This window comes from Orycteropus afer, unplaced genomic scaffold (assembly GCF_000298275.1).
Source record: "Orycteropus afer afer isolate SDZICR_OR568_19922 unplaced genomic scaffold, OryAfe1.0 scaffold00239, whole genome shotgun sequence".
Taxonomy (NCBI): Eukaryota; Metazoa; Chordata; class Mammalia; order Tubulidentata; family Orycteropodidae; genus Orycteropus; species Orycteropus afer.
In genome coordinates, this window is record NW_006921826.1 from 1,238,198 (window position 1) to 1,248,722 (window position 10,525).

General features: G+C 38.8%; 1 protein-coding gene across 1 annotated transcript in view; it reads right to left on the minus strand.

The window, feature by feature from the left end:
• AKT3 (AKT serine/threonine kinase 3) overlaps positions 1-6,814 on the minus strand; it is a 202,432-nt gene extending 195,618 nt beyond the window's left edge. The window contains exon 1 of the mRNA XM_007949143.2: positions 6,644-6,814. Within this exon, the coding sequence (XP_007947334.2) occupies positions 6,644-6,814 (171 nt within the window). The remainder of the gene's footprint in view (positions 1-6,643) is intronic.
• Between the last annotated feature and the right edge of the window lie 3,711 nt (positions 6,815-10,525).

The window sequence follows — 10,525 nt, forward strand, 5'->3', positions numbered from 1 at the left end:
TGGACTTGTTTTAATTGTCTTTAACTTCTAGTTGAACTTGCATATGAGCAGTTGATGGTCTGTTCCACAATCAGCTCCTGGCCTTGTTTTGGCTGAAGATGTTGAGCTTTTCCATTGTCTCTTACCACAGATGTAGTCAGTCTGATTCCTGTGTGTTCCATCTGGTGAAGTCCACGTGTACAGCTGCCATTTGTGTTGTTGAAAAAAAGGTGTTTGCAATGAGTAAGTCATTGGTCTTGCAAAATTCTACCATGCGAGTTCCAGTATTATTTCTGTCACCAAGGCCAAATTTTTCAACTACCGGTGATTCTTCTTTGGTTCCAACTTTTGCATTCCAGTCACCAGTGATAATTAACACATCCTGATTGCATATTCGGTCAATTTCAGACTGCAGAAGTTGATAAAAATCTTCAATTTCCTCATCTTTGGCTTTGGTGGTTGGTGCATAAATTTGAGTAATAGCCATGTTAATGAGTCTTCCTCATAGGCGTATGGCTATTATCCTATCACTGACAGCACTGTACTTCAGGACAGATCTTGAAACATCAATTGTGATGATGAATGCTATGCCATTCCTCTTCAAACTGTCATTCCCGTTGTGGTAGTTATGTTTGTGTGTCAATTTGGCTGGGCCTGGTTGAGTGGCTAGGCAACTGGTGATAGTTATCCCCCATGATGAGACTGGCAATCAAGTCCATGGTGGGATCTACCACAAGCAGCTAAGTAGCTGCCTTTGAGATGTGGTCTGCTTCCTGTATTTAAAGAGAAGCCTTAGGAATGGTCTCTAGATTATGGCACACTTGGACCCTGCATGTAGCTGTGTCATTGCTCAGCAGCTTGCTATGCTCTCCTGACCTTGGGACTTAAAATGCAGTTAAGTTAATGACCTGCTGTGTGGTTTGGTAATATCAGGACTGTGCCTTTTTACTTGTCAACCTTGGGGCTTCTCAGCCTCAGCAGCCAGGACCTGTCTGAGTGAAGAAACACCTCTAGCGCCAGTAGGCCGGAAGCAGGAGGCTATCTGGACTCCAAGGTTGAGGGGCTTTCACCCAGCCCCTAGAGCCTGGCACTTTGAAATTGGACTTACAGCCTCCAAATTGTAAGAATAAACTCCTGTTTGTTAAGGCCATTCCATTTGTGGTATATTTCTTGTCAGAGTGGCACTAGGTAACCAGAACACCTGGCAAAATAGATCATATGGTTGTCTGATTCAAAATAGCCAAAGCCAGTCCATTTCAGCTCACTAATGCCTAGGATATCAATCTTTATGTGTTCCATTTCATTTTTGACAACTTCCAATTTTTGTAGATTCATACTTCGTACATTCCATGTTCCCATTATTAATGGATGTTTGCAGCTGTTTCTTCTCAATTTGAGTCATGCCATGTCAGCAAATGGAAGTCTTGAAAGTTTTATCTTATCCATATGAGTAAGGCTGGTTTTACTCTGATGATGCAGCTCTTTCCCAGTCCTATTCTGAGAGCCTTCTAACCTATCTGGAGTATTCATAAAGTTGCACAGAAGCGTATCAGTGTTTCTTTGCTATTCATAACATTTTCCCTGGCCAATTCTTTGAGAAGTGGATGGCCTCTTCCTTCTTCCTCGTCTGTCTCACTGTGCATCATGTGCACCCCACTGGGTTTAAAACACCAGTGGCACAGCCTCAAGACTCACTGCAACACGTCACCACAGTAGGACAAACCGACAACAAGTTTATCCCCTTAGCTGTTGGAAACCTCTCCAACTATCCTTACCTGGATCCTTGCGGCTGACTCCTCTCTTTGCCCTGTCCCCAGACCTTCTCCTCTCCTTTCTCCCACTCTCCCGCCTTGCTGGTTTGGGGAGTGGCCTGGGTTCCTTCTCCTCACCTGGATCCCTGCGGCTGACTCCTTGCTCTGTCCCAGTCCCTGGGCCTCTTCCTCTCCTTTCTCCCACTCTCCCCCTGCCCTGCCGCTTTGGGACGTGGCCTTTTTCTGTCTTCTCCTGCTCTCCTGCCCTGCCTCTTTGGGGTGTAGCCCAGGTTCCCTCTCCTCACCTGGATCCCTGCGGCTGACTCCTCACTCTGTCCTGGTCCCCGGGCCTTTTCCTCTCCTTATATTAGACCTTACATCAGTCAGTTAAAAATTCAGCAGAGCATTGATTCTCATTTGGCATTTATCCTTATATGTGGTGCCTCATCAAATACCTTACAAGATATATGAGAATGACAACTTGATAGACCAAGATTAGGTACTTCTAAGTCGTCTAATCAAATCCTTTTAAAGCTCTGTCTTTTAATTCAATGACTGAGCAGCACTTAAATGTGGTTGTGAAGTCCTTGTATCTTTTCTCTACCAGCCAATATCCTTCCCTCTGCAAGAAAGTTTTTAACCAGCAGAACAAATACTGTGGCAATATTCTAACCTAAGGGTCTGCTCCAGGCAATCAAGAGATAGCAGTCAAAAGCATTCTCAGTATAGCTACCACAGTATAGCCAGGAAAATTTTATGGAGTAGTTCTATTCTGCACATATGGGGGTCATCATGAGTTGGAATTCACTTCATGGGTACTAACAAAAACAACATTAAGCAGTTATTATGTATGCATCTCTCTTTAAATATTTTAATCTTGGTAAAATATATATAAGAAAAATTGTCATTTTAAGTGTGTATTTCAGTAGCATTCATCACATGCACCACGTTGTACAACCATCACCACTATCTATCTATTATCAAAAGTTTTCCATCACCTCTCTATATTTCTTAACCTAACAAAGCCAGACAGAGTAACATATTAGAGAGAGATTATGTGAAGGGAAAATATATAAATATCACTCATTTTCAAAAACTGAGAAAAAATACATTTTGTAAATTAAGAAAAGTAGGTGATTTTTATTTCATTTCAGAATATTTCTGTTTATGGTCAGAAATTAAAAACAATCTGGACTTTAATTAATTCTTTTCATCATAACAGATAAGCAGAAAGGATGGTTCTACAGTCTTACTTATCTTAGAGACCTTTAGAATAAATGATGGTGTAAACTTCCTATTTTCTTTACTCTTGGTCATTTAAAATTATTTTATTTAAAACTAAGTTTTTTTCTTCTTTTTTTTTTTTTTTTTATTAGGATTTGGGGGAAGATGTACAGAGTTAATTCACTTTTCATACAGCAGTTCACATATACTTTGTCTCATGTCATTGACCAAAATTTACAATGCAGCAGCTCCCCTCCCACTTCCTCCCCATAGTTACCTCCTCCCAGTGTCCATCCCTTCATACTCTTCTGCACCCTGAGCTATCTCCCTGTGCATAAGCAGCCCTTCCTTCTTCCATGATTGTTCTCTCCAGGGCGTGTGTCTACTTGAGGTAAATGTTTAACTCACATGCCTGTACTTTGTTTGGCTGGAAACCACAGTTGTGGGTTCAATTCCAGACCTGAAGGGCAGCTAGGGGCCATAGTCTCAGTGGTTACACCAGGCTCCACTGGACCAGCAAACCTGGTCCCCACCTTCTTTTTTTTTTTTTGCCTCCAAATGATTTTGAGTAAAACTAAGTTTTTAAAGAAACTAAATAAAATTAAGAACAATGGAAATAAGATACGTACCAAATAAGATCAACTAAAACTAAACCCACTCCCATTTAGTTGATTCCAACTCATAGTGACCCTATAAGGACAGAGCAGAACTTCCCCATAGGGTTTCCAGGGCTGTAAATCCTTACAGAAGCAGACTGCCTCACGTTTCTCCCACAGAGCGGCTGATGGTTTCAAATTACCAAGTAAGACAGTGGACTCAAAATAAATTCAAAATACTTCTGATTCTCCTATCAGTTTTTATGTTACTGAGAGAATTATAAAACAATCTGGTTTAGAAATATGTTTAATTATCTTTGTGGGGATGAAGTAGAATACTAGCTAAGAACTGTTGTTGCTGTTGTGAAGTGCCATCAAATCAGCTCCATCTCATAGCAACATCATGTACAATAGAACAAAACACCTCCTGGTCTTGCGCCAACCTCACAATCCTTGCTGTGGTTGATCTGATCAATGCACCTACTGTATCTATACATCTTGTTGAGGGCCTTTCCCTACTTCACTGACCCTCTACTTTACCAAGCATGATATCCTTCTCTAGGGACTGGTCTCTTCTGACAAAATGACCAAAGTAGATGAGGTGAAGTCTGGCCACTCTCGTTTCCAAGGAGCACTCCGGCTGCACTTCTTCCAGGACAGATTTGTTCATTCTTCTAGCACTCCATGGTATTTTCAGTATTCTTTGCCAACACCATAATTCAAAGGCATCAACTCTTCTTCAGCCTTCCATATTTACTGTCCAGCTTTCACATGCATATGATGCTATGGAAAATATCACGGCTTGGATTAGGCACACCTTAGTCTTCAAAGTGGCATCTTCACTCTTTAACACCTTAAACAGGTCTCTTACAGCAGATTTTCCCAGCGCAATATGAGGTCTGATTTCTTGACTGCTACTTCCATGGGTACTGACTGTGGATCAAAGAAAAATGAAATCCTTGACAACTTCAATCTTTTCTCCATTTATTGAGATGTTGCTTATTGGTCCAGCTGTGAGCCCTTTTGTTTTATTTTGAGGTGCAATCCATACTGAGCACTGCAGTCTTTGATCTTCATCAGTAAGTGCTTCAAGTCATCTTGAAGGAAGGTTGGGCAATCTACTTCCATAGTGATACCACCTCGGAAACCCAAGGAGGGGTCACTATGAGTTGGGTCCGACTGGATGGCACATAACAACAATAATAACATGTTCAAAAGCAAGTTTCAGAATCTCTTCTCACATCCATTTTAATCTTCCTTCCCTGTGTTTTTAATAACCATTTGCCTCTTTCGTATATGATGCTCTTGATGACATCCCACAACTGATCTGGTCTTCGGTCACTGGTGTTCAATGTGTCAAATCTACCCTTCAGATGGTCTCTAAATTCAGGTAGGTTATAATCAAGGTTGCTTTTTGGCTCTCATGGACTTGATTTAATTTCACCTTCAATGTGATCTTGCACACGAGCAATTGATGGTTTGTTTTAAACTCAACTCCTGGCCTTGTTCTGACAGATGATATTGGGCCTCTCCATCGCTTCTTTCCACAGTTGTAATCAATCTCATTTCTGTGTATTTTATTAGTGATGTCCATGTGTATAGCTGTCATTTACGTTGCTGAAAAAAGGTATTGAAAAAAGCTAACAATAACATCTAACATTTACTCTCTACTTACTATATAAGCACCTTATACATATTCCCTCACTTTTATCAAAAGACGCATTGAATTGCGCAAATCTCCTGCAAAAGACCTCTTTCAAGTGCTGAAGAGCAAAGATATCTCCTTGAAGACTAGGATGCGCCTAACCCAAGCCATGGTATTTTCAATCGCCTCATATCCATGTGAGAGCTGGACAATTAATAAGGAAGATTGAAGAAAAGCTGATGCTTTTGAGTTGTGGTGCAAAGAATGCTAAAAGCACCATGGACTGCTGAAAGAACTAACAAATCTGTCCTGCAGGAAGTGCAGCCAGAATGTTCCTTGGAAGCAAGAGTGGCCAGACTTCGTCTCACCTACTTTGGTTATGTTATCAGAAGGACCATTTCCTGGAGAAGGATGTCATGCTTGGTAAGGTGGAGGGTCAACAAAAGAGGGGAGGCCCTCAATGAGATGGATTGATACAGTGGCTGCGGCGATGGGCTCAAGTATAGCAAGGATTGTGGAGCTGGTGTGGGACCAGGCAATGTTTCGTTCTGCTGTGCACAGGGTCGCTATGAGTCGGAGATGACTCGACGGCACCTAACACCAACATCTTTAAATTAATCTTAAAATACCATTTTTTACATAAGAAAGTTGTCATTCTGTTTTCCATTACCATGAAAAACATAACATACAATTTTCATAAAATATAAATTGGCACATAATTATCCTGAAGCACTGAGGGAAGAAATGTTTGTGTCCCTCATTGGCTCAGGAGCAGCCATTATGATAAACAGCTATTATTTCCAAGACTGCTCACTTTCCTTCAAACATTAGTGAGGCCACGACATGAGGCAAGAAGTATACCAGAGCCATTTCTGATTTTGCCTTCAGAAGAATACAGAAAGCCAAACAGACAAAATCATCAGTGAAAACATTATATTTTCAAGTTTCCAAAATGATACAAAAAATAAGGGACAAATGCAAATTATAAAATAGTACAATGGCACATCAATTACAATTCCCTAATAACAAACCCTCTTAGCATTCAGTACTAAAAGGGCTGAACGACTGAAATGAAATGAAGTTTCAATTGTTGTTGTTGTTGTTATGTGCCGTCGAGTCGGCCCCGACTCATAGCGACCCCTCCTTGGGTTTCCGAGGCAGTATCACTACGGAAGTAGGATTGCCCAACCTTCCTTCCGAGGAGTGGCTGGTGGGTTTGAACCGCCAGCCGTCTGGTTAGCAGGCAAGTGTCTTAGCCACTATGCTACCAGAAGTTTCAATTATTTGGTTTTAAATGAAGTATTTCAGATTCACCTGAAATAAAAAACCACCCATGTTTGCATACCGTAAAATAATCAGCTGACATCTTTTTGCAAATGGTAGTTTCTAGTCTATTTCTTCCAGAGAAATAAGTATGCTGAGTAGGCAAGTAAGTTATTAATTTCTACCTTTCTTTTATGATGTGTTGTAGAAGCATCCATCTCTTCCTCTCCTATATTATCAATCTGTGAAGTTGGACTACAGTTCATTCTCTCCTCTTCTTGCCTCTGCAGTCTGTCTGCTACAGCCTGGATAGCTTCTGTCCATTCTTCCCTATGAAAATGAGGAAAACTTCCCATTAATAAACTAAAACCAAACCAAACCAAACCCACTGCCATCAAGTCAATTCTGACTAATGGCAACCCCATGTGTACAGAGAAGAACTGTTCCACAGGGTTTTCTTAGATGTAATCTTTAAGGAAGCAGATTGCCAGGCCTTTCTTCTGCAGCATCACTGGGCAAGTTCAAACCACCAACCTTTAGTCAGGTTTATAGTAGAGTTTAACCATTTACAGGTATCTTTTTCCATTAATAGAAAATAATAAACTATTCAACTGCTTTCAATTATAAAATATAAAACAAACACAAATATAGTCTAGTCTCAAATGCTCTAACACACACACACACACACACACACACACACATTCTCCTATCCTCACCCCAAGGTGAATAAGCCTAAAAGCTATTTATATTACAGGCCTATCTGGAGGTATGTTTAAAAAGAAAAAAGCACTATTCTAAAAATCCACCTAAAATCCTTTATGAGTACAGTTAAATTTTATTTGTATGCATTCAATTTTAAAGCAATTGACCTCAAAAAGTTTGCTGTCAATTTTGCTAATGTTTTGTTTAGTCATTGTAAACACATCAATGATATTCTCAGCCAAAGCCTTTCACTGTTCCCAGTCAAATTGTTTCTTTAAAAATAAAAAAGATAGGCACAGTTTGTAGCCAAACCTATATCAAGCTTTTATTTTTTGACAAATAGGCTATCCAGTCAAGATTCATATTTTTCCATATTAATTTTAAAATCAGCTTGTCAGTTTCTTCCTGAAAAGTCTACTAAGGTTTTGATTGGGAACATATTAAAACTATAAATCAATTTGAGGAGAACTGTCATCTTAATAAACTAAGTCTTCCAATCACTGCACATGGTATAGCTCTCTATTCATTAATAGTCTTTCATCTCCCAATACAGTGTTTTCTAATTTTCTGTGTAAAGGTCTTCACACCTCTAACTGAATTTATCCCAAAGCATTTTGATGCTAGTATAGATTTTTTAAAAAATCATTTTCTAATTATTCTTCCCCGTATTTAGAAATACAATTCATCTTTGTATATTGAACTTATATTCTGCAGCCTTATGAAACTCATTTATTAATTCTAGTAGCTTTTATTTTTGTGGATTTTCCACACATGCAAAAATGTTATCTGACAATCAGGACCTTTACTTCTTTCTTTCAAATATGTATACCTTCTCTTTCTTATTCTTTCTTTTCCGCCCTACATCAGACTTTCAGTACAATGTTATATAGAAATGGTTAAAGAAGACACCTTGCTGTGTTCTAGATCTTAGATATAAACAATTAGTCTTTTATCCTTGAGTATTATGTAAGCTGTAGGTTTTTTGTAGATACTTTTTAATCGGGCTGGGTAAGTTCCTTTCTATTTCTAGTCTGCTAGGAGTTTTTGTTATGTTGAAATGATTATGTGATCACTTTTTCCATTAATATATGGTGAATTTGGTTGGCCTATTTTCAGATTTAGCAATTCTGAATTCCTGAGATAAACCCATATTTTGTTAAAAAAATCTGCAACTATATCCATAGTAATATTAAGCTACAGTTCCCTTCTCTTTGTCTGGTTTTCTGAAAAAGTGTAATCATGACCATATAAAATGAGTTGGGCAGTGTTCCATCCTCCATTATTTTTTAAGACAGTTTGTGTAGGATTGATATTATACATTCTTTAAATGTATGACAAGAAGCTCTGGTGTGGTAGCTATTAAGGCATTTGGCTGCTAACCAAAGGTCAATAGTTTGAACCCAACAGCCACTCTGTGGAAGAAAGATGAGGTAGTCTGCTTCCATAACAATTTACAGCCTTGGAAACCCAATGGGGTCGATATGAGTCAGAATCGCCTCAATGGCAGTGAGTTAAATGTTTGACAGATTCACTAGTGAAGCCACCTAGGCCTGCAGTTTTCTTTTAAGGAAAGGTTTTTAATTCCTAAATCAATTCCTTTCATTGATATAGGGATGTTCAAGTTTCCTCATATTTTTCTTATATCAGCACTGGTTTTCAGTGTTTTTTTCCCCCCTTTGATCAATCATCAGAAGTTTTTCCAATTCTACTGATTTTTTCTTTCAAAGAGCTAGCTTCGGTTTTACTAACTATTCTCTATTATTTTTCTGTTTTCCATTTTATTGGTTTCTGACATCACCTTTATTGTTTCCTTCTGTCTGCTTTTGACTTACTCTTTCAAGTTTCTTATGAGGAAAAGCTTAGGTTATTAACTTCAGACCTTTCTTCTTTTCATACATAGGCATTTAAGCCTATCAATTTCCCTCTAAGCACTCCTTTTACTCTTTTCCACAAATTTTTATGTATTACTTTCATTATCATTGATTTAAAAATATTTCCTAATGGGAGCTCTGGTAGCAAAGTGGCTAAGGCACTTGACTGCTAACCAGAAGGCTGGCGGTTCAAACCCACCAGCCACTTCTCAGAAGGAAGGTTGGGCAATCTACTTCCGTAGTGACACTGCCTCAGAAACCCAAGGAGGGGTTGCTATGAGTCGGGTCCGACTCGATGGCACACAACAACAAAACAATGATTCTTTAGATTTTATTCTTTGACTTAGTGATTATTAAGTATGTTGCTTAATTTAATAGTTGGAGTTTTTCTGGTTATCTTATTGTTACTGAAGGGAGCTCTGGTGGTGCAGTGGTTAATCTGCTAACCAAAGGGTTAGTAGTTCAAACCCACCAGCTGCTTCACAGGAGAAAGATAAGGCAGTCTGCTTTGGTAAAGATTTTATAGCCTTGGAAACTCTAAGGGGCAGTTCTCCATCCTGTAGAGTCATATGACTCAGAATTGACTTGATGGCAGTGGGTTTGGTTTGGTTTATTGGTGCTGATTTGCAAATAATTTAACTGATCAAAGAACATAATCTGTATAATTTCAAACTTTCTAAATTTACTGAGGTATACTGATGATAGTATACAGTATATCCTGGTAAATGAACCATATGTGCCTGAAAAGAATGTGTATTCTGCTGCTTAGGGGTATAAACCAAAAAACCAAATTCATTGCTGTCTAGTAGATGGCAACGCATAGCAACTCTATAGTAGAGAGTAGACCTGTCTCATAGAGTTTCTAAGGATGTAAGCTTTATGGAAACAGACTGCCACATCTTTCTCCTGTGGAGGGGCTGATGGGTTCAAACCACTGACCTTTAAGTTAACAGCCAAAGAATTTAACCACTGCACCACCAAGGCTACTTTTTTGGGTGTAATGTTCTCCATCAATTACATCAAGGTGGCTGATAACATTGTTCTGTGTCTTTGCTGATTTTTTAATGCAACTGTTGTATCAACTGCTGAGAGGAGTTAAAATATCTAAATATGGCTGTACAACTGTATACTTTTCTCCCTTAAATTGTTATTGAATTTATACATATTTATGATTGTTATATCTTCCTCTTCAATTGACCTTTTTAGCACTATAAAGTATCCTGGTAGCTGGTAGTCATATAATTAGTCTTAAAATTTGATATTAATATAGCCAGTCTATTAACCTTATGCTTTTGTTGGCATGTGTTTTTTCGATCCATTTATTTTTAACCGAGTTGTGTCTTGATACAGAACTTCCAGAGGTTCAAGCCAGATTCAGAAGAGGATGTGGAACAAGGAATATCATAGCTGTTGTCAGATGGATCTTGGCTCAAGGCAGGGAATACCAGAAAGATGTTTACTTGTCTTTTATTGACTATGCAAAGGCATTTGATT